This window comes from Rhineura floridana, chromosome 10, assembly GCF_030035675.1.
Source record: "Rhineura floridana isolate rRhiFlo1 chromosome 10, rRhiFlo1.hap2, whole genome shotgun sequence".
Classification (NCBI taxonomy): Eukaryota; Metazoa; Chordata; class Lepidosauria; order Squamata; family Rhineuridae; genus Rhineura; species Rhineura floridana.
Window position 1 is genome coordinate 61,891,301 of NC_084489.1, and position 24,898 is coordinate 61,916,198.

The following is a 24,898-nucleotide window of genomic DNA, read 5'->3' on the forward strand; positions in this document are numbered from 1 at the left end:
GGACATTAAACTATTATTGTATTATTATATTGATAAGCATTTTTCTTTTATGTTGCGAGCCGCTTTGGGCACATTTGCGCAGAAAAGTGGCATACAAATTGAATAAATACTTCCAGTGTTGAAGGCAGAATACTGGGGAACATGAATAGTGAGAGTGATGTTGCACTCAGGTCCTTCTTGTAGGCTTCTCATAGGCATTCGGTTGGCCACTGTAAGGACAGGATACTGAACTAGATGGGCCCTATGGTATGGTCCAGCCAGGCTCTTATGTTCTTTTGAGGTCTTGTTTTAAAATTCATTTGCCTTCCTTCTGAGTAGTCAAGGGACCACATTGTTGCAGAAACACAATTGGTAACAGCCCATGCCTCCAAAACAGAATTTTCTCCATGACAGTGTTTGTCCCTGTTCTGGACTTTGCAGATATATTGGAGAATTACATCATGACACTGAAGAAAGCCATGGCCTTTTTGAACTTTCTGTAATCCATCTATGCATCATCAGTTTGAATGTACTCTCTGATCCACTCCTGTACCAGAATATTACAGCTTTCACTCAGATAAGGCTAGTGTACCAACTACTCTTGTTCCTAGAAGTGTCAAATCTATCCATGGTTAATGCATACTTTTTTTATTATTGCACCACACTCTATGTGGGGCTTTCTTTGAAGACTGCTAAAAACAATCCAGCTGATTAAGAATACTGCAGCCAGTTATAGGCAGCATGCAAGTTCTAGGATAGAACACCTACGCTAACTGCCAGCCTGTTCCCAGGCACAAGTAGAAGCGCTAGTTATGACCTATGTTGTTGGACTCCAGATGCAGTTGGATTGCAGCTCCCATCAGCCCTGGCCAGCATGGCCGAGGGTCAATAATCATGGGAACTGAAGTCTGACATTTGGGCACAATTTCTCCATCCCTGACGCAAAGCATAGCATTGTTGCCTTCTTTAAGGATAGATTTAAAAAATGCAGATGCTACCATATTCTACAGCAGCCTTTCCCAACCAGTGTGCCTCCAGATGTTGTTGGACCACAACTCCCATCAGCCTCAGCCAGCATTGCCAATGGTCAAGAAAGATGGGGATTGTGGTTCAACAACATCTGGAGGCACACTGGTTGGGAAAGGCTGTTCTACAGTTTCAGAAAAGTGGCAGAGACTTTGATAATCTAGCATCCCATTTGGACGGCTTTAGAAATGTGTACAGGAAATGGGGGAACATAGCTAATGTACGTTGCAACTGGGAAACCCAGGGTTATGCATGTTAGGGTGCATTAGAAGGGCACAGTTCACAAGCTCCGTTGAAATAAATGTGCTGAGTCTGTAACAAAAGCCGCAGCATGCTACCAGTGGCAAGCACCTTTGAAGAAGTGGAGGCTACAGTTAATCTGAAGAGCCAGGTGAAAGGCTCAGCTAACCACCAGAGCTAAACTTGAAAACATGCAGTAAGGTGATGAGGACCCAAGACAGCTAGTCAGCATGGAGAAAGCCCCAGAGGACAATATATAACAAACATCTGATGGTATTATAGGGCAGTACTTTATTAACCTTTTTTGGAGTCATGGGTCCCTTTAAGAATCTGACAAAAGCTATGGACCCCCATAAATAAATACAATTTATTTCATTGCATTGGAAATTGATTTTTTCTGTGCTCGGTTCATGGACTCCCTGAAGCGCATCCATCAGGGTAGGCGTCGGGTATGACTGGCCCTTTGGGCACCAGCCTGCCCCAGGCCTGCAGCGCCTGCCTGCATGTCCCCCTACCTCTCCCATTGCTGTGAATGCTTTGTGCACATGCCTACCATCAACGAAGATGGCAGCAGGGACACCAACCCCTTAGGGAAGCCCCTGCTGCCATCTTGGCTGATGGCTGTCATGCACCCACAGAGCACACGACATTCACAGAGCAGGAAAAGGTAGGTGGGGTATGTGTGTGGGCTTATTGAAGCCTGCGCTATCTGCAAGGGGGGTGTCTAGGAGCTCCCTCTTCTCAATCCATGGCACGGTTGGGAGCCGCCGCTGTTGCAGATCACAGAGTGGGAGTGCTACCCTTCCACCCTAAGGAGGGGCCCTTTAGGCCCGACCTGGCCATTCTCTGACGACCTATGGATCCATGGACCACAGGTTAAGAATCCCTGATATAGTGTGCAAATCAAAGAGCAAGGTTTTTTAATAGTAAAAACAAATCTTTGATTATATAACTGTCTGGTAGCCAAACATGAAGGATCATGTGAAACAGTACCACAGTATAGTTCCACGGTTGCTTATATTGTGCCATGGTAAATGCAGATTCTAAAAAATGCAGAAATGGCCTTAAAGGCAACAGAGGATAAGATACGGGAAAATTATATAAGGGTTACTACTAACCACTAGTCAGGGAAGTCACTATTGCTTGTGTCCTGGTTGATCATCGCACAAAAATCAACTGAAGCCAACCCAACTGGGAATAATGCAGCTGACTATTCAATCAGGTCTTTTCCTGAAATGGGTTAAATCCAACTGATTAGCAAGCTTGTGATGGAGACAATAGGCTGTTCCTTTCCTGAAAATGTCTTGCCATGTACCCTAAATGAGGACCATGCCATATATAGTGGATAAGGCTTCCTTTCCCCACATTTCCATTCTTTTTAGTGAGGTTAGATGAGATTAGAACAGCACAGAAGGGTTAAATGCCCATGTTGTAAAATGAGTGCAAAGCTGAAGAGTGATTTTGCTCTTAAGGAAGTAATAGTGAATTAGGGTATCCAACACTTAAGGAAGATAAGCTGCTCTAGACACAGGGTTCCCCCCCCCGAGGAAACAGAGGCCACAAATGTACCTCATAGGACATATTTAAAGAATGCAAGTATCCAAGGATGAACAAGTGTATCTTACAAAAGATATACAGGAGAGTTTTTACTACCAAGGGCATTCTTTTATCTTACTGACAAAACCACTTCCAACATCAGTGGACCCCCAAACAGGGAAAAGGGATAAATTGCTACTTGGTGGTCAGGGTAGGAAATGGAGGATTTTTATCCCTGAAGAGGAAGTGCTGGCTCAGCAAACAGTGCTGTTTTCTGTGGGAAAGGTGGCTATGCAAATCTTGTAGTGCCTGACATAGAAAAAAGCAGAAAGATAAAACAAAGGAGTAGGCATTAAGGGGGAAGAACTGAGACTGACATGGCCTGCAGGGGAAGAAGAAACAAAAAGATAAAGCTTTGTGAACATGAAGATTATTTTCAAAAAGGAAATACATTGGCCTGGTTCACACATCACAATAAACTGAACTACAGCTTACTGGGAATGCACAAACATGCAGGCTCCCAGGAAGGAGCTCAGACCCCTTTGCTCCTCCCCAACCCTTTTAGCACAGCACGGCTTGGAAGCTATGCCACAATTTAGCTTAGTGTGTTGTCCAGTCTGCAACAGAGGTTAAAGTCTCTCCTCAACCACGATCTGTAACCAGAAGACAAACTTTGACTATAGATCGCCGTTAAAGAAAGGAGATGTTAACCATGATCCCGGGTTCAGACACACTAAAGCCAAATCTTGGCTTAGCTGCTGTGCGAAAAGGACTGGCAAGGAACCAAGCGGCTGTCAGCTCCTCTCTGGGAGCCAGCACATACGCATGCTTATGGAAAGCCATTGTTGGGCTTACTGTGACATGCAAATGAGGCCCACTGCATGATGTTTGCTGTATTTAAAGTTTAAGTTCCTCTCAAGGGAAATGTGTGTACCACTTGTGTGCTGCTTGTGCTACCCAAAAGGAAAGGGAGAAAAGCATCACTTAGTTGAGACTTTGGAGAATGTAATGCAGTTTGTTAAGAAAGATCTGCTGGGAAACTTGCCAGTAGGAAAAACAAATCAATTGTGCAGAATAACATAACAAGTGAAGAGACACATCTAACGGCACAGTAGAAATTAGTTAAGTTTATTTATAATCCTGAAAAGTCACTGGTGGTAACATTTGTGGTGACAGCCCACCCAAGTATACAGCATATAATACATCCAATCGTACCAATAGAGATTCAGGTGGGAAAGGAGATGGTAATTTGTTTGGTGAAGTATCACTGCTACGTTTATCAGCTAGGCAGAGCTCTATAAACTCCCAATGGTATAGCCATTTGGGGGTAGATTTGCAATGACTGGAATTTTCAGAAATAATGTTACAAAAATATTATAAAAAAAGAAAATGGAACCTCAAAAGATTTGTTCAATGTCTGAAAAGGGTAGCATGTGTGGAAAGTGTGTGTATGGCCTATCCCTTGTCAATGATTTACAATTGTTCCTTGTATTACCTGAAATGGCTTTTGTAATATATCCAAAACTGAAGAATGCAATTATGTGTATCATGTGCCTCAGTGACAGTCAAAACCTAAGACAGAAGCTATAGCTATTCCAAGATGTTGAACAAGCTAGCTACTATGCCATCCATATTTGCAGCAGCTGACATACTTTTTTTTTTAAGAATGGAACCAGCATCGTCATTGTGCGACACAATAACCAGGCGATTATTAACATTATAAATGTATCAAAGGGAAGGACTCAGTTGGTGAGAAACCGATGTGCCCCCCCCCCCCAAGTAATTAATGGTCTGTATAGCTGGCTGGGAAATACACCAAAGCAGCAGAAGTGAAAAGAGACCACAGCACTGGTAAGACACATCACAGGAAACTGTCTTATATCGAGTCAGGCCATTGGTTCATCTAGCTCAGTATTGTCTACATTGACTAGCAGAGACTCTCCAGGATTTCAGAGAGGAGTCTTTCCTAGCCCTATCTGGAGATTGGACCTGGGACCTTTTACGTGCAATATTGTGTGCTCCAACACTCAGCTATGGCCCTTTCCCAAGAAGCAGATCCCAGTACCAATAGGGACAAACTCCAATTTGGGTAAAATTATGGTGGATGGATGATCTTGAAGACCCAGTGTAAATCTTAACATCCATCTGTTTTCCCATAGAAACGGGCTTTAAAGTGTCCAAGAATGTTGTGGGTTAAAAACAAGGGGGGGAATGACAAGAATAACTAACAATCCTATCACTCTTTAAGATTCTTTATCTTTGGTGGAAAAATAAAACCCAATTAGATATGGTAAAAAAAGGTAACACAACCCTGTTAAAAATCGTATAGAGTAACAAGGATATATTGCCTTTGGCCACATAAGAATAAGATCAGCTATTATTTTATCCATCTCCTCTGAAGTCAACACCACATATTGATGCACAGCTGCAATCTTAACAGCACTGGCATTGAGTTATTGGAAAAGGCAACCTGGCATTTGTGAAATAAGGTTTACACTGCAGTGGGAGAGTGTGACTTCTTTTTTCTGAGTTGCCTATGAATGTCTGTTTCAACAAATCATTTTTAAAAGGCACAATTTTAGCACAGTGTATTAAGCAGAGAATAGAAGTTTTAAGCATATCTAATTCTGTCCTTTCCAAAGTTTGGAACCTTCCCCCCAAAGTGATCCGAGTTTTTTTTTTATAACAGGTTACAGGTGACAACATAATTTCAAGCAGTAACACAAAATAATTTGGAGAAACAAAGCTAATTAGATAATAAAAATACCATCAAAACAACCTGTTGCCCTTGATTGTAGAAAGAAGTTTTCTATTATGGAGGTGAATGAATATCCATTTGTGTACATTACTGCATATTACACTTCAAAAAATTACTTCATCTGTAATGCGAAATAACTTTACATGTAAACTTCAGATTCACATACTCAAAGCATCCCTGTTTTCCTCTTAATGTAAACAGTAAAATTTAGGGCTTAAAGAAAAAATATTTTAATAAAATATTAAAAACAGCACAATGTAAGCATTTAAATGTCTTGTTTTTGATCAGTTACAGGTGAACAGACAGACTTTCCTATTATTTTGTTCGTGTGGTGGAAAATGCAATTATTGCCCAAAATTATTAATTCCTTCCAAAAAGCATAATTGATTTCCTTTGTAGTACATTCAGCTCCTATATGATAAACATACAGAGTAAAATCTTCATTTAATGACAATTAAACAGTCTTATACTTTTGCCCCCCTCCCCCCCCAATCAAATGTTTATCCTTGGCAAAGAACACACAGCATGATTCTGGCATTAGATTTTGCTAAAACAAAAGCGAACCTTCTAAATTGCTGGAAGACTTTTTCCTGTTATGGGACAACTTAATAACACTAAAAAAGATTGCAACAGGAAAGCTTCCGGCACATGGAGCTTATGATACCTCCATTTTTAAAGAGTGCCAACATGCAGGACTGATGAATGTCTGCAGTAAGATCATAGTGATCATCACTACCAATACTGTCTTGCACCTCTCAGTTCAAAGTATAAACTGATCCACAGTTTATAGTTTTGATACCAATATTGTTGAACTTAACATGCACATATTCCTTCCCCCCCAACTCCTTTGACTATTCATTCCAGCTCAGCTATTATCCATAGAGTGTTGTTGCTGCAATGCACACCGAGTAAGAAGCCGATCTATTTTAGTTATTATTAGTTAATTTATATTTGTTTTTTGCACACTCACACACACACACGCATCAGAAATAGCTAGAACTATGCTGGGCATAATCAGGCAGCTGTTAAAGCAAGTATTTCACCCCAGTCAGTCACCTTCACCAGCAGATGTAAACAAGGGGCTGCCTTCTGCAAGATAGCACTTGAGAGTTCCTTTAAAAAGAAGCTTTTATCCCTTACACACTTTTAGCCATTGCTGCTGTTCCCAGATCTTGCATCTGTCCAATGGAACATCAGGTTACGTCAAAATGTTGGCAATAAAGTCCAAGAACCGCTTTGAATACTGTTCAGGGTTAACTGTTGAAATCTCTGCACCCGCCTGAAAAGCAAGAATAACAAGAGAGAAGCAGATTACACTTAAAACAGAAAGTCTGTGGTACCTAAGAGACTAATTGATTTATTGTGGCATGGGCTCCCACAAGCAAAAACATACTTCAGTAGTTGCATGAAGTGGGCTGAGAAATACTATGGATGTGCTAGTGTATGTATCACAAAATACAGGCTGAGGTACACTGGTAGATTAACTGTGTTAACCACAGTGTGAACTAGGAGGACAGCCCAAGTAAAATACACAATCTGACACTGCAGTCCTAAAACATAAAACACCCTGGGGTTGCTTACCAATGCTCCCCTTGCAAGTGACAATTCTTAAAGAGTTCTAACCAATCACCCAAGGCCCTCCCACCTGTCCAACTCCCTCCATATTGATTCATAATTCTCTTTGCAAGAATGCAGTGTAAAAAAAAAGTGCTTTACCATCTGTACTCTTCTTTGTTAACAAGGTGCAAACTGTTAATTTTACACGGAAACTTCAGATTCTTATACTGTGCATACACTCAAAAGCATCCCTATTAATGTAAACAGTAAAATTTAGAGCTTAAAGAAAAATATTTTAATAAAATATTAAAAACAGCACAATATAAGCATTTAAATGCTTTGTTTTTGATCAGTTACAGGTGAACAGACTTTCCTATTCTTTTGTTCACAAGACAGAAAATCCCATTAAAGCAGTTCCTAATTACATTCCAGTAAATAAGACTCTAAAGGGGGTAACCATACAAGCCATCAGTGTACTTACAAGGGTCCTTTTTTGGGGCAGGGGAGTGGTACGGAAGATCCATATCTGTATGTTTCCCCAGTAGGAAGGCAAGTAGCAACTTTAGGTGGTGGGGATTAATTTAGATTGGGAAAATGGCATGGGAGGGAAGGGTTAATCACCCTCCCTCAGTAACATAGGCCAGATGGTCAGACAGGTGGGAGGGACATGGGTGAGCCCCTTATGCCCGTTACTGCTTTTGACACAAAAAGGAAACTTCTGGGGATGCAATCATGGATCTTTCACATTTCATCTCATATTGAATAATCTGACCCTCTCCGATTGATGGGGAGAAGAGGCAGTTCCTGTTATGGCGGGAATATTTGGAAATAATGGACAGCTTTGAATATGTACATCAATTATACTTACACCATGTTTGACAGTTTTTGCAGCATGGGCAGCTTTCTTTTTTGCATCATAATGTGTAAGTATATCAATGATGGCCATAAAGTATACCTCCTTCCTAGGTGCATCTGCAGAAGAAATTAATATAACTAATATTACACATATTTATAGCTAAGAGATTAAACAACCCTAGTGAAAGAAACTGGTGGTGGTAGGTGACCTTTGTCCCTCTAACGGGATTTCTAAAAAAACAACAAGCTAACTCCAAGGACATATGAGAGTCCTAAAAATCTTTCACTTTTTAACAATGTATGGCTTCAAGATTCATTTGTACTGGGAAGATAGATAAGTGAGAGAGAGAGAGAGAGAGGCAGGCAGTTACAAGCTGGAAAACTAAGAAGTATGAGTATGTAGACTTTAACATTTTACATAAGCAGTTATAAGCTCTTGAAACAAGTCTAGTGGGTCAGAACATATCCAACTAATAATCTTGAGTCTTTATTATACAGCTGTTTTGTTCCTGCAGCTCTATAGTTAAAGTGGCAGTGTATTCCCCAGCCTTTGATAGAAGTGCTTCAGTTCAGGGTCTCGTAGCATGCAAGGCTCTCAGAGGGGGTGAAAAATCATCCTTTCATCTGTTGTACTCTATAGTTCTAAAGGGCTTAGTTTTGAAGCTGGTTGGCAACCCCAAACCTCAATGCTTTATTGTTCTATAGCACAGTGGGAAAGGTGCCCTTTTTCCTTTCCTCCTTCTTGGAAACTCCTCATACAGCCAGGAGAGTTTAAATTCATGACAACCAGTTTTAAAACCAAGCATTTCTAAGTTGTTTATTATTATTATTATTATTATTATTATTATTATTATTATTGTCACCCTTCCTCCCAGAAGGAGCGCAGGGCAGCAAACAAAAACACTTAAAAACGTATTTAAAAATAAATCTTTAAAACTTTTTTTTAAATCTAAAAACAATTCCAACACAGATGCAGACTGGGAAAAGGCTTGTTGATTAAACATTGAAAATACAACAGAGGCAACATCTGTCTAATATTTAAGGGGAGGGAATTCCAAAGAGTAGATGCCTAAAGGTCCGCTTCCTATGTTGTGAGGAATGGACCTCTTGATAAGATGGGATCTACAGGAAGTCCTCACCTGCAGAGCACAGTGATTGACTGGGTGTATAAGGGATAACGCAATCTTTTATGCATCCTGATCTCAAATTGTATACGGCTTTATACACCAAAACCAGCATCTTGAATTTAACCCGGCAGCTAATGGGCAGTTAGGTTCAAGCAGACCAGTTCTTTTATACATATCCCCTGCATCCACTGCCAGCTGAGAACCTCAACACTGGGCTCCAATGGCCATACAGCTCTGTAGGCCCTGGAAGTCACTCAGTATAGGTCCTTGCCTGGCCTTTTTTTAAAAAAAACTTTTAAATTTGCAGATTAACATAAGCCATTTCACAACCTGAAGCCATCAAAGTGAAAAAAATAAAGACAAAATACTCATTGCTATCCTCTGAATATAGACTAGGGGAAAAAATCTGCAACACCATAATAAGTTTTCACTGCCACTTACAAACTCATCTTTTTACCCAGCCTTTTGGCAGAATTTTCTCTGCTGCACGATGCATTTTCATTTTTAATAGGTGTTATGGGTTGTTTGATGGGGATCTTAACTGTTTAACACCATTTCAATTTGTTTAAAATGTTTTAATTTTTGTTCTAAACTGGCTTTGCTGGGCATATTGCCTGAACAAAGTCTAAAAAAGCAAACAGGGAACCTCTGGAATACAGCAACACAATGACTTGTTTGTTTTATTAAGCCACTCTAAGAGTAAATTTCATTTGCCAGTGTAAAAAACTGTGCAATATTCGTTTAGTAAACAGAGTTCTCCCAGGCACCAGCTCAGACTCTATCTTTCTACAGCATTTTAGCTGTAGCTATAAGGTGGGTAGAACAGTATAGTATTCGTGTCACAGGTGACTTGCTTTACTATGTTCAGACAATTCCCAAGAATGATATTTTAAAATCGGAGCCAAGCATTACAGATACCCATTAAACTTCAGCTGCAGTAAGAAAAAATCCTACTTTTGATGAGAGATTGATGTTGTGCAACATGCACTTTGCCTTTGTGGGGTTTGGTTTTATTTTAAAGGCTTGGGGACTGATGCAAGAATCAAAACTCCCATGAATATTTATAGGAAGACCACTTGCTTTCATGGCATTTTATTCCATAAACATCGATGGTTGGATCAAATTCTCCTGGAGCTAAAGGCTGCAAGCTGTTCAGAGTATTTCCTGGGCTATCTGGAGGCGTTCCAATAGGGTGAGTCCCATCACTTTCTCCTTCCTCTTCATCGTTCTCTTCATATTCTACCTCCTCCTGTTCTGCTCTCTCAACATCATGAATTCCAACCAGCAAACTGTAGTCCATGAGTTTTAACTGAGCAAGGAACTGGAAGACAATAATGCAAAGTGTCAGTTACCAAACGGTAGAAAAAGACAAGATCTAGTTACGAAAATGATAACTTCTGTAGCAAATGTCATTTTCTAGTACAACAGGCTTGCTGAGGTGAAAACCAAAGAAGTGGGCTTCAATAGAAGGTAAGAGGGATTCTTCAAGAGTGTCATGCATAAAGTCTAGTGTGAAAGAAAAGAGATTACTCAGCTAGAAGTTAAGCATAACATGTAAAATATTGCTAAAGAAATCTTTCATCCTCTTACATAGTGCAACAATTAAGAAATATCTAAAGAAATTGGTTGGCAGCAGATTCAGGACAGACAAAAGAAAGTACTTCTTCACACAACAAATAACTAAAGATATTTGAAGACAATGTGGTTTGCCACTAGCCTACATGAAAGGGTGTATGTGAGACAAATTCATGGATGACAGGCATATCAATTTACTCATGGTGGCTCAGTGGCATCTCCATATCCAGAAGAAGTATGCCACTGAGGCAGCAACAGGACGGCTATTTCCTCCATGGCTTTTCAGGAAACTATCAACAGATCTCTGTAGGGCATCGAATGCTGTAGGAGATGGGCCTTTTAATATGATTTAGTAGGAATCCTCTCATTTTCTCCTTGCCTAAAAATGTGGATTTCGTTAGAAGATAGCATAGAACTAGTTTTATTACCTCAGCCACTTCTACTATTGCATTTGTACCAAACTGCCAGTGAAATGCATGGCTTCATTTCCTACTGCCTCCCTAATTCTGCTGTTTGTACACATGGGGCAGGAACTCCATACACTGATCATAGCTTCAGTACAGTAGTCTGTACTACCCAGTATATCCCAGCGTGTCTAAGGCTCTGAACACATGATCTGTACCCCTTGCTACAATGGAAGGAATAGATCATGCATTTAAAGTCCACAGACATCTGAATGTACTCACAGGCCATTCATCCATGTGTACATTCTATCTAGACCATCTGCATGGACAAAGGAAAAACAGTGATTGGATGAGGTAAAGCTGAACTGGTTAGGTGAGGCAGAACAGCCACAAGTATGTTGCTTTAAGAAATGCTTGGTTACATCACAAGTTTAAGAAAAAAATGGTAAGCTGCAAGGAAAACAAATTGGCCAGTCAGCATGGAGAGTACATCCCCTGTCCATTAGGACAACTAGATGCAATTTTGCCATGTGGATTGGCCTTGTATGGCTGGATTTATTTTTTAAAAATAGGTAACATAAGCAGGGGATTGGATCAGGACTGCAAGGTGCTAAAGGGGGATTTTAACCCTTTCCCCTCACCACAGTCCTGATTTTAATCAGCCCTCCCCCACTCCTTCTATTTGCAATTTCACATGTTTGGCCCTGAAGATCAGTCTTAAAGACAAGACTGTAGTGCTGTAATGTTTAATCCCACTTTCAAAGGATAAATTTTGGTATACATTAAAATATGTGCCATGAAGACATGCTGACTTGATTAGTCATATCCCAGCTGCATGCAAGCAGAAGCCACACAGAATATTCAACCAGTCCCAGAAAATGAGGCCAGAGCTTCCAGAAGAACTGGGCTCCTAAGGGAACAAAGCACCTTTATCAGAAGAAAGGCTATCACCCAGAGAGTTGTTACTATAAATATAAACCAAAGACTGGTTTTATATACATTTTGAAGTACATTCAACTTTAAATATGATGGGGTAAATACAAGCATTTTTTGAGCAAGGCTACTGGTCTTAACACCCTCCCCCCAGCAAAATAAGAAAATAAAAAGGTAAATCAAATCAAGATTCAATTCTAGGTTTCCATTATTACCATGAGATGCCAAGGTACTTCACAATAATTGCCTATGCACAAAATTTAATGATGCTTTTGTATGAATTTTAAGCAATGCCAGACAAGCCACTCCAAATACTACATGGTTGACCTTTCAAGAGCCTGTCATACTTAAACAGCAAAAAACACAATTTTACCGGCACATCATCAAGTGTTTACAATGCATTTTAACACTTCAAGACAAAGTGCCATGAATATTCAAGGGCTTAAGAACAAGAAAGTTAGTACTCTCAGACAATTTTACATTGTGGCAAAATACTGGGATTCTTCCTCTCTTCCACAAGACATGTGTCTTCGCACAACACAGGGACCAAACAGATATCAACATTAAATTGATCATGCGCAACCTGAGATCAGTTAGAATAACAGAGATCTGATCTTCAAAGATCTGTAACTGGGAGTTATTTATGTGCACTGCTATAGGAAAATATGAAGTGGAGACAGTACCACATGAAGTTATTTCTCAGAGAAGGGGAGTGTGAAACAAGCCTAGAAAAAGCAAATCTACAGGTCACATGTCTTCTCTGGAAAATACGTTTGTGTGGCTCCTTCCATGACAACTGTAATTATATGAAGACATGGATATGCATATCTGCATTTCAAAAGAAACACTGAGAAGCAACCCTTGTACTTTTTCTCCCTGATATTCGTTTACACTGCCAGCTACGGGAAGGAATAGCATATTCCAGTCTCAACTTTCCTCCTGTAAGTAGACCAATATTTTAATGCCCTTTCATTCCCTTATATGAGGGAACCTTTTTGAACCAGTGGGCACATTTGGAATTTTGAGCAAGGTGAAGATGAACTCTGCCTTATCTCATGAACCAATTGTTCTCATTAAAGCAAAAACAACAACAAAAAACTCAGTTATAAACTTGGAGGGTAAATAATTTACAGATCGCTCTGTGGCCTTTAGTTGTGCCTAAACATTTTGAGATATTAAATCTGCGGCGCAGTGCTAGCCACGAGGTGTCACTCAGACAGGTACTATTACTTTTGCTAAGTGTGGCAAACTTCACAGTTGACCAGACAACATTCTTACCTCAACATCCTTTTTAAGCTTTTCAAGGAACATCTTTTTGTTGGCTTCATCAATATAAATCTTTTGACCATCATTGATGAAATCATTGTCTTTGAATGTTGGCAGTTCTTTGGCCTAAAACAGACAGGCAAAAGCTAGTACATAAAAACCATGTCAAAACAATGAATGTAATGAAACAAGCATGCTCAGCGAAACGGATTATCCGATGATAGTGTAAGTGAATATTCAGAGCTATCAAAAATGAAAACTAACAGCCACAAGGGGGCATGAATGAGCTATGGCTCCAGTGTGCACCAGAAACACATCTAATGTAACAGAGCATTCACACACTTCTGCATTATATTTACCTCTTTAATTAAGAGGAAATGTGCTTCTGACTTATTAGGTTAAGGCATTAAGAGTATTTACAGTAAAAAGAAAAAAGGAAATAATTGATCTGCAAGACCAACCTTCACTTCATTGTCAACAGTAATTGCAAAATAGATTACTGACAAACTCGAGTATGTAACACAAGTAGTAGGAGCTGGGTGCAACTGCACCGCCATCAAAACATCCCAAACACTACACATCTAAAAGGTTCAGTTTAGATACTCTTCAATATCTATGGTATGCTGTGGTATGGGTAGATCAGGACCAGATCTCATGGATCACATGTTCCCTCACCACCACAACCAGCACTGGGAGGTGCCATATTCCCATTCTGGATCTTGGAGGCCCTGAGTGATACCTGGCAAAAGTACATTAAGCATAGCACAGAAATTCAATCCAAACATGGCAATTCTCAAAGTTAGTGGTAAGTTGGGTAGCTTTCCAACTTGTTCTATAGGTACTCCAATCTAAGACAGGCAGTTTATATGACACTTAAGTGGCTTGGTTCACAAGTTGCAGTAAGCCAAACTATAGCTTACAAGGACTGTGCAGGCTCCTAGCAAGGAACTTACAGGAGTTTTACACCTCCCTGTTTTTTTTGGTTTTTTTACTTGACTTAGTGTGTCGTCCAAACCCAGGCTTGCAGTTAAGCTGTCTTCACTTACGGGACTTGTAGTTCAGCAACATCTGGAGGGCCAAAGGTTCCTCACCTCTGGTTTATGCAAGATATTTTTAGCTAATGCTTCCAGGAATGATTGGTGATGGGGCAAAGGACATAATACATTTATGTTTTCACACTTCTATATAGGGAGATCTGTAAATTGATCCATGACACCGTGGGGGGGGGCAAAGATGAGGAAGTCAGAATATTTGCATGGAAACAGAGAAAAAGGCAGCACATTAAGATCAGATGAAAGTTATAGGCCTGGTAGGACAGATGTGAGTAGACATACACTGCTAGCCTCTTAACAATAAAGCCCAAACAGTCTTACTATGGCTTTGAACCCAGAGTAGCAACGGACTTGGGGCTCAGAATTCCTGATTAGAACCTATATACTGAGTGTATCAGTAGAGTTGCAGGAAACTTCCTGTCCATTTAGATGGATAGCAATTGGCAAGCTTTAGAGTGGCATACAAGTGTTTGATGCATAACTTCAAACTCTGGAAGCATTATTAGAAACCATTAATTGCATACGTTTGTGTCCTTATTACATAAGCCCAAGTAGATGAGACTTTGAAGATATATGGTTCTATCATGAGCCTCTTTTTTTAGTAAAAAGCAGCAATGGGAGGGAGGGATTCAGAATGGAACTGCAGCTCTAGGCAAGGATTTTTCCCTGTGTGCCCCTTTCCCCAGTGAAAGATCTCTTAACTATTTATTGCATTACATTTTTCTGGAAAATGATTTTATTCTGCTCTGTTTTGATGTATTATTTGAGCTGCCCCAAGACCCCTTTGATGATTGAAGAGAGAAAAATATCAGCCTGAGGGAAGTTATCATTTAGAAAACAGTGCGGGAGACAAGTGTTAAACACCTCTTCCAGATTGGTACCCCTCATCCAAATACCCCATCCCACAGCTACTTTTACTAAAATGTAAAGAGATGGACAATCTGTTCTCATGGGTCTACATGGATTTAACTGTCACTTTTTGAGTTGAGAGCTTAGGCAACTCCTGTCATTTCCATCAAAAGACTTTCATCGCAAGGTTGTCTTATCATGCGTTACTGGCCTAGTTTGCATGTAACACCAAACCATGGTTTTCTAAAACATGGTTTATTTTATTGTCAAATATGGCTCAGAGGCTTAACCATGGTTTGCTAACCACAAACACACCATGCTGATAAGCCATAGTTTTTGTTGGTTTATAAACCAATGTGAATAAGCCATAGTTGTTGGTTTTATAAACCCCAGCTTATTTTAACCATGGCTTAGTGTTGCGTGCACACCTGTCCTTAACACTGGTTTGTGTGCCACCACCAACAGAAGTTACAGAGCTGTGAGTAAAGAAAGGCTGGGCTGGAAAACAAAACCATTGGCACTGGCACTTTTCTTGAAGTAGACCATCTTCCAACTCTACCTGGCAACAGGTGCTGTTCCCTGTCCTTCTAACTCCATGACAAGCACTTTCTAGTTCATACATTTTAAGGAATCACCATCAAATCTGAGGGTAGAAATAATCTCAATTATCACAAAATCCTAATCCTAAAAATCCCCTGCATACTGCATATGAAAGACTGTTGATTCCAGGAGGCAACTGAAGGATAGTTTACACCTTTTGTTCAGGCACTGCAAAACAACTCCTATGGTGCCTGAAAGGTCTCCTTACTATTGTCCCAACCACAGACCTGACCTTGTAGACCTGATATATGTATTTGCTTTAAATTGGATTTTTTTTGGGGGGGGGAGGCAGTCCTTCAGTGCTAGGCTGGATTTTTTGGTTTCTGAGATTGTGGCCGTTTCTCAATGATCGCACAAAGGTGATCCTCTGCTATGGCCCAAAAAAGCCTTGAGTCTCAGACCACTCCCAGGTGGATAAAAATGAGGCACAATGATATCGGAGGAGGTGGCTCACAAGGTATCCTGGGCATAAGCCATTTAGGGATGTACAAGTAATCACTCAACTTTGAATTATAGTCAGAAGCAAACTGGTAACCAATTTGATCTGCCTTTACCAGCAACAGCCTGGAAATGGCTACAGAGCTATTATAGTGCTGTACAAACTATTATAGAAGTGTTTGGGAAACAATAGCGTCTATTTTCCTTCTGTTCCAGCCCAGAGATTTATTTTTGCATTGTGACATTTCAACAATAATGGAACTGATTTTATGGGAATGGGTATATGAACATATTTATTTGCAGATGCCTTGAATTAAAAAAACAAAACAGTAGGCCTCAACAGTTGTCAAATTCTGACAGCTAGCACTTTGCATTTTCTTTGCTCAATTTGTACACTGATTCACAGCTCCTGTCCTTGCTTTAGATGTTTTTGTCCTGTGTAAACTGGACAAGGATAATATGAAGCATGCTAGTCATCTCCCTCATAGCTGCTCCACGATGTGATATAAATGTAGCAACTGCTGTCTTGCACTACCATTTACTGCTGATGTTCTAAACCTATTGCCAGTGAGTAAGATGCTACGATGGCAAACATTCTTATACATTTCATAAGGCTCTCATTCTTGTTGTTGCTCCACATATTAGCTCTCCCTCAGAGGGTATGCAGTAAAATCTATTACCATCTCAACTGAAAGCTTTTTTTAAATGAACATATCCAGTATAATAAAGTGAACAAGGGAGCCTAGTATTAATATGGAAAAGAGAACTTTTACCATTGTAACCTGACATACAATAAAACTTTGAATTTTTTTAATATATGGAGGCATTTGCACATGACGCTAAGTCATATTTTGTCTTAGCTGCGGTTTCATTAACAAGCAAGGAAATCTCTTCAAACCTCTTTTGCCACTCTTGGCTATGGCCACCCCATACCAGATTCCCTTCCTTCCCCCATAAACAAACACTGTGCATTCTCTCCAGCCAAAAGGTCATTAACCCCTTACTTGCACTGCATGGAAGTTCTTCCCAATGTAAGATTCATTGCTGCTGCCACAACCCCCTTTTCCAAGGTGTGAAACTGTTTTTCTACACACAGTTCCCTGCATTTTCCAAAACCTTGCCCATAATCTGTTTTAGGGGTGAAGGGAGTTGCTGACCCAAGTTTGTGGAGAAAGAGAAATGGGCATTTGATTGGGACATGAGAGGGCCTTCTCAGTGACTGCACCTGGATTATGAAATGCCTTGTCCTGTGATGAAATGTGGTTTGCTTCCTTGTTCGCAAGTTTTTTTTCTTCAGTTGTTGAAGACTGTTTTATTCCAGCAGGCTTTTGCTTTATGTGGCAGATAATGCTTTGGTCAACCTTTTTCTTTATAAAATGATTTTTTAAAATATAAATACCACCCTGAGTGGTGCTTTTCCAAAAGGAGGGCAAAATATAAACAGTTTTATTTTGTTAATCAACAGAATTAAAAAAAAGTTCGAAGAACTCAAAACGAAAAGGTAATCGCTATTTTTTTAAAGCAAGGTTATCACTCAGTACTATCAAGCATAGCTGATAGCAAGTATTTTGAATTATTCCCTGCCCTTCAATAACTTCTGAGAGAAGCTTACAAAAAAATAAAAGTTCCAACAAAACAAATCAATAAAATTATGTTTGAATAAAATTAAACACACAATGCCCGCAAACCACCATAGCTGGCAAGAGAATGCTATGGTTGGCTTTTAATTTACAGTCAGTCAGTCTTAAAAAAGACTAATGAACATTGTTCTCCACAGCTACAAATTATATATGTAAGGAACATTGTATAAAGATGGCTACTCAATTATGCTGGTCTTCCTGGAAATCTAAGATTATAGGAAAAGTTGGAAACCAAAAGTGCTGGTTTTGAGAAGTAACAAAAGGAGATTTTTTTTTTTACCATCTATTGAAGGGGTATAGGAAAGCACAATAGTTCTGGTGTTAGGTGATAGAGATAAGAAGTGGAAGCTTTCTGGCTGAACTTCCATTGGACTCTGCTATGCTTATTAAATTATGTCAAGAATAGGTAATTACAAGTATGTAGAATTTAGATCTTACATATATTAACTATCATGAGGCTTCTGTATGTTAGAGCCTAGAAGAATACTCATAAATCAAATAAGTTAGACATCAGAAAAATATCATGAAAGAGCTAATTAGAGTTTAGTAACCAGTTACATAAAAAGGCAAATGGGAATATCTAAGGATGGAGTGGATCACTTATAATGGGTAAAAGAGGTTATACAAGCATAATGTGAATACAGAATAGCTCTTTGGGTATAAATGTAAGGCCTGAGGAACAGCTGGACAAGTGTGGCCAGTAACATGTCCTCTCGACCCTTGCCCTTCTTGGCTTATTAAAGCTTGCCAAAGGGGTATAACCGAGTGGCTCCAGGGTGTGGTCAATGCATTGTTGTGGGAGGGAATGGTCCCAAGCTGCCCCCAAAGAGATGGTGATCCAACTGCTCCTGAAAAAGCCCACCCTGGACCCATTGGTTTGTGACAACTACCACCCAGTTGCAAATACATCCTTTTTAGGGAAAGTAATTGAGAGGGCTGTGGTGCAGCAATTGCAAGTACTCTTGATGAAACAGATTATCTTGACCTATTCTAATCTAGGTTCAGGCCTGGTTATGGGACTGAATTGGCCTTGGTTGCCCTAATGGATGACCTTTATCAGGAGAAGGACAGGGGGAGTACAACCCTGTTATTCTTACTTGATCTCTCATTGGCTATTGATACCATTGACCATGGTATTCTTCTAAGCCAACCTGGTGAGATGGGTATCAGAGGCACTGTTTTACAATGGCTCCGATCCTATCTTCAGAATCGTTTTCAGAGAATAGCATTGGCTGATTGTCTTTCAGCCACCTGACAGTTGTGCTGTGGGGTGCCTCAGGATACCATCTTGTCCCCGATACTGTTTAACATCTACATGAAGCCCTTGGAAGTTATCATCAGGAGATTTGGGGCAAGGTGTCAGCAGTATGCTGATGATACCTAGCTCTATTTCTCTGTTAACATCTGAATCAGGAGAGGCCGTGCAAGCCCTGGACTAGTGTCTGGACTCGGTGGTGAGCTGGATGAGGGCTAGTAAACTGAGTCTGAATCCTAGCAAGATGGAGGTGTTGTGGCTTGTGGTTCCCAAGTTCAGATAATTAGTCAGTTGCCTGCTATGGATTGGGTTGTACTCCCTCTGAAAGAGTAGGTCCATAGTCTGGGAGTGCTCCCGGATCCATCTTTGTCGCTAGTGGCCAAGGTGACCTCCGTGGCTAGGAGTGCCTTTTACCAGCTTCGGCTGGTAAGACAGCTGTGGCCGTTTCGGGACTGGGATAACCTGACCACTGTTGTCCATGCACTGGTAACCTCCAGGCTGGATTACTTAATGTGCTGTGTGTTGGGCCGCCCTTAAGGTTAGTCCGGAAGCTGCAGCTGCTGCAAAATGCGGTGGCATGACTGCTCACTAGGGCAGGATATCGCCAACTGCTGAAAGAGTTGCACTGGCTACCTATTAGCTACTGGGCCAAGGTCAAGGTTCTGGTTTTGGGATACAAAGCCCTATTCAGCTTGGGACCAAGATACCTGAAAGATCATCTTACCCCTTATATACCCAGTTGATCACTAAGCTCTGTAGGTGAGGGCCTCCTGCAGATACCATCTTATCACGAGGTCCATTCCGCACAACATAAGAAGTGGACCTTTAGCATTGTGGCACCTACCCTTTGGAATTCCCTCCCCTTAAGTATCAGACAGGCACCATCTCTGTTATCATTTTGATGCCTATTGAAGATCTTCCTTTTTCAACAAGCCTTTTAAACAGAGACCTTATCCCAGTCTATGTCTGTGCTGGAGTTGCTTTTTAAAGATGTTTTAAAAGATGTTTTGTTTTAATATATTTTAAAGTCTGTTTAAGTTGCTTTGGTATTTTTAGTGTTTGCCACCCTGGGCTCCTGCTGGGAGGAAGGGTGGGATATAAATTTAATAAATCATAACCATAATAATCCTGTAAATTAAGCAGTATTGTACATACTTTTCTAAAGAGTACTGTATGTTGATACATATAATTCAGAATGCATGTATTACACACATAAGATCATAGCTGATGAGAAGAAACTGTTGTACCATGACAAACTGAAGCTACACACACACACCCGGCCCGGTCATCCTGGTGATTCACAAACTTCAGTTAATTTCACTTATGTTATCTTACCCAGATTTGATTATTGTTGTTTAAAGCAATTACTCTATCAAGTAGAGAGAGATTGTAATTGACGGCAGTTTTGTAGTAGTACGCAGATTTAATACCATGTCTGTACAAAAGCATATAATATTTCCTATGTTAACTTGGTACAATAATATGCAGATATGTTCATTGGCTCTATTCCCAAATTGCAACATACACATTATAAGCAGAATACTCGACAGAGCTTCAAAATATATGAAACAGCTAATGGATAGAAGGGAAAGCTGTAACACAGTCTTGAAAAGAAAAGGTATTAACTCGCAAACATTTTTATTAGCCTGCTTGCCCACACATAAATACTTAAGCTAGTAATCTGTATCATGAAAGAAAAACCTTGGTAAACTTGCCATGCCTGGTTGCCTTATATGCTATGTATAAGTCTGATTTATCCATAGCCCAGAGGTGAAATAACTGACACACTATCTTGCATTTGGTTACATCTGAGAAAAGCCTTTCTATGGAGAAAAATACAAAACAGCCCTTTTCCAACACAATCCTTTTCTTTGTCTGATCCTGAGCCACATTCATACTATACATTTATTACACTATTGTTCTACTTTAAACAGTCATGGTTTTCACCAAAGAATGCTGGGATGTATAGCTTGTGAAAGGTACTGAGAGTTGTTAGGAGACTTCTATTCCCCTTGCAGAACTACAATTCCCAGATTTATCTGGGAAGAGGGGCTGACTGTTAAACCACTTGGGGAACTGTAGCTAGCTTTATGGGCTAGCTTTGTATCCAAATGGATGGGGAAACTCTGATGAAGAAACCAGTGTATCTGGGGTTACTCCTTCAAAATTTGTAAGTTCCATAGACTTTGTTTACATATTTAAAGCATTTTGTAGCACACTTTTAAGCCTGAATAGCTTACATAAAATCAATAAAAACAAGATGGATCTTGCCTGCAGGCTTACAATGTAAAAACACAACTCAACAAGAAAAATGGATGAGAAGAGGAAAATAAGCAAAGTCAGGCACCAATTCTAAATTTATAAGGTTCTTATAATGACTAGCAGGAATGAAAACAGTGAGAGAAGGAGCCAAATAGAGCTGGTTTCTAAACAGAGCCAATCAGATTGCCTTCCTTTCCACCTTTCCCTTTTCTTTGGCATGATGGCTAGCTGCTACCAAGTGACAGTTGTTATCAGCCCCATCAATTAATCAAGGAGCAAATGTACAGACTGCCATTAAAGTTTTAGTGAAGTCAGTTATGTCCATTAAATAGATTAAGGCTACAATCCAATACGTGTCTACTGAAAAGTAAGCTCCATTGGGTTCAATGACACTCTCCTGGTAAACGTGCATTAGGCTAAGGCTGCAATCCTATATAAGCACTTATTTGGGAGCAGGCGCCATTGAAAACAATGGGGCCTACTTCTGAGTCGTCAAGCTTTGGACTGTACCATCTAGTCTGTAGCTATAATATAAACAGGAACAAACACACCCCTCATGCATCAAACCTATGTACTAGTTTTCTTTGCAATTATACTCCACCTAACATCTAAGAATCTGAAGGTGGACTTTATTATTTTTCCCCTCTAGTTTATTCTCGAAACAGAGGTTTGGATGGAATTGAGAACATGATTGCACTGGAGTATATCTCACTGAAGTCTGCAAAGAATCAAAGTATTCTTAGGAAAATGGAAAAGGATCAAGGATCCTATTCATTACAAAAAGGAGGCAGATTCTATAATTAAAAAACGTCCGGTTTAAGAAAATACCTATAAGCTGCACATCTTTCTACTGTACTCTAAAAGGCAGGGAAATTGGCCAGCTGTAGTGAATGGGCCAGTGAAGTAGGAGACCACACCTCTCTGGTGTACACACTTCCCGTATTGTCCTGGCCTACAAATTTGTAAAAATGTAAGCACAATTTGGGTTGGTCTTTCACAGTCCACTGCCCTTCCTGTATAGCTTGGAAGAATTTAGTAACGTGCCTCTGAGAATATGGTGAGTGCTGGCAACACCTGCGATGAGCCCAAACAACAGAAATAAGACATGTGACAGAGGAAGTGGGTTATACTGTGAAAGACCACCCTAAATGGTTTTTTTGCATTTTTTAAAAAAATGTGTAAACCAACCCAAGGAGTGTGTTGAGGGGGAGGATGACATCTACCCTTCTTGCAAATAAGAAGGGGCTGGGGGAGTCACTCATAATGACTACCATGTGCAGGGAGGAAGCAGTGGGTAGTGTAAGAAACAGGGTAGTTTGAAGGGGAATTGGGACTGGGACCTTAGAGGTGGGGCAGAAACTGAAGTGCAGTGGTTGAGGGGGATTGGTGCTGGGGACTAAGTGGGTGGAATGAGAAAGGTGTAAGAAGGGGGTAGCTGAGGGGGCTAGGACTGCAAACTTAGTGGGTGTGGTAGGAACTGGGGTAAGAAGTAGTGCAGTTGAGGGGGATTGGTGTTGGGGTCTAAAAGGGATGAGAAGTGGGATAAGAAGCATGGTGGTTGTCGATTGGGAATGGGGTGGGAAGTGGGTGGGATGAAAAGTGGTGTAATAAACATGGTAGGTTGATGGGAATTAGGGCTGGCAAACAAGTGGGTGGGTAGGAAGCATGATAGTTGTTGACAGGGGTTCGGGGTTGGGAGGTTAACTGCATGCCCCGGTGAGAAGCAGGGTAAGAAGTAGAGTAGTTGAGGGGGGGATGTAGCAACTGTCTTTATCATGCTGTTTATTCCTTGGTAAAGTGAAACCACCACAGCACAAGTACAAATCCAAACACATTTTCTGTTGTTCTTTCACAGTACAATCGACTACCTGTCTTCATTCTATTATTTGGGCTGATTGCAGGTGTTGCCAGCACCCACGATTTGCTCCAAGGCATGTTACCAAATTCTTCCAAGCTACAGAGGAAGTGCATTGCACTGTGAAAGACCAACCCAAATTGTGTCTGCATTTTTGCAAATGTGTAGGCCAGGACAGTATCTCAGAGAGAGGTATGGTCTCCCGCACCCCTGGCTCATTCACTATAGCTGGCCAATTTCCCTACTTTTTAGAGTTCGGTAGAAAGATATGTAGCTATAGACACATTCTTAAACCTGACAAAATATCATCCCATTTTGTATGCTACATATTATAGAAATAAAAGCTTATAATAATGTTAAAACAAACAAATTTGTTTTGCTTATAATAAACAAATTTAAGGAACTACAACTTTGCCATACCTTTTCCTTGTCACTGGCTTCTCTTGCTACTGTAGAGCCCTGAAACAGAAATACTGCATTGAAAATACTACAGGGACTAACATTTTAGAGCATAAGTGTAGCTTCATAGTAAAGGTTTTCACCATAGCCCTAATACAAAATTATGCAAACTTAGATTACAATATAGATACAATTTTAAACACAATCAAACACTCTAGTATAAGAGTAGGTTAGCATGAAAACTATAAAAAAACCATTTTATAAAAAAAGTCCATCACAATTTCTCATCAGCAACTCGGAAACAAAGATCTATAACTAAAAAACACTGTGGAGATTTGGATTTTCACAGGCCTGCTGTTGTTTTCCTTAATTTTATTATAGATCTTTAGGGAAGTCTAGTATAATATTAAAATAAAACAAAACATAATACGATTGACAACCCCTAATGTGTAAAAGAAACTGCCATCAAAATCTACTGCCCTTACCTACTGTAGCAAACAGCCTAGAGATAATGAGTAACACCACACATAGCTGCTAAGCAAGTTGTATTTGCTTGTTATGTTCCTAAAGAGTGCTTTAAGTGTAAGGAGCTTGCATGAGCCCAGTGGAATTCTTCCTCCACACTACCTGTGAATAGGTTAACTCAATAGCTCTCTTTAGACATTATGAAAATGGGCAAGTTGCCACATGAGGGGGCCAGTGGGGATGAGTGACAGTTTCATCCCTGTTCTCATCACTTCCTCCTCCTAGGAGGATGGGTGGGATATATATCAATAAATCAATAACCTTCCACAAAGGGAACATATGCACTGGGAAAATATCTTGAATCTGTGAAAGTACCCCATGCATTTTAGAACCCTCAACCATTTTCACTCAGACCTAGCCCAAAGCACTTTTTGACTCATATAACTAGCTTACTCATAGAATTTGAGGTCTCAATTCAGCACCAAAAGCACTTTAGTTGCTCATCAGGATGACCTGTACCAGGAAGAGGGGAATGTTATACTAATTATTTCAGACTTCTCAGCAGTTTAGTATCGACCATGACAATCCTTCTGGGTGGTACCATGCTTTGTGCTGCAAGTAGACAATTACTTATTATTGCGGCAATTATGCCACAGGGTTCTGCACGGCTCTATTCAGTCTCATGTTTTTTTACATCTATATGACTCTGCTGAGCAAGGTGATCTGGAGATTTATTTACTTATCACATTTATATCCCACCCTTCATCCCAGAGGGACCTTTGGAGTGATGCATCAATCAGCATGCTGACAACACCAGTTATCCTGTA

At 40.2% G+C, this 24,898-nt stretch overlaps 1 protein-coding gene across 4 annotated transcripts in view; it reads right to left on the reverse strand.

Moving 5' to 3' along the window:
• Positions 1-3,889: 3,889 nt before the first annotated feature.
• Positions 3,890-24,898, reverse strand: part of PIP4K2A (phosphatidylinositol-5-phosphate 4-kinase type 2 alpha) — a 107,517-nt gene continuing 86,508 nt past the window's right edge. For 3 of the 4 annotated variants that reach the window (XM_061586760.1, XM_061586758.1, XM_061586761.1), the window contains 5 exons: positions 23,628-23,666; positions 13,269-13,382; positions 10,159-10,399; positions 7,965-8,068; positions 3,890-6,818 (listed from right to left, as the gene is read on the reverse strand). In XM_061586760.1, coding sequence (XP_061442744.1) covers positions 6,738-6,818; positions 7,965-8,068; positions 10,159-10,399; positions 13,269-13,382; positions 23,628-23,666 — 579 coding nt within the window. In that variant the 3' untranslated portion in view covers positions 3,890-6,737. The remainder of the gene's footprint in view (positions 6,819-7,964; positions 8,069-10,158; positions 10,400-13,268; positions 13,383-23,627; positions 23,667-24,898) is intronic. The other variant, XM_061586762.1, reaches the window with a different exon arrangement.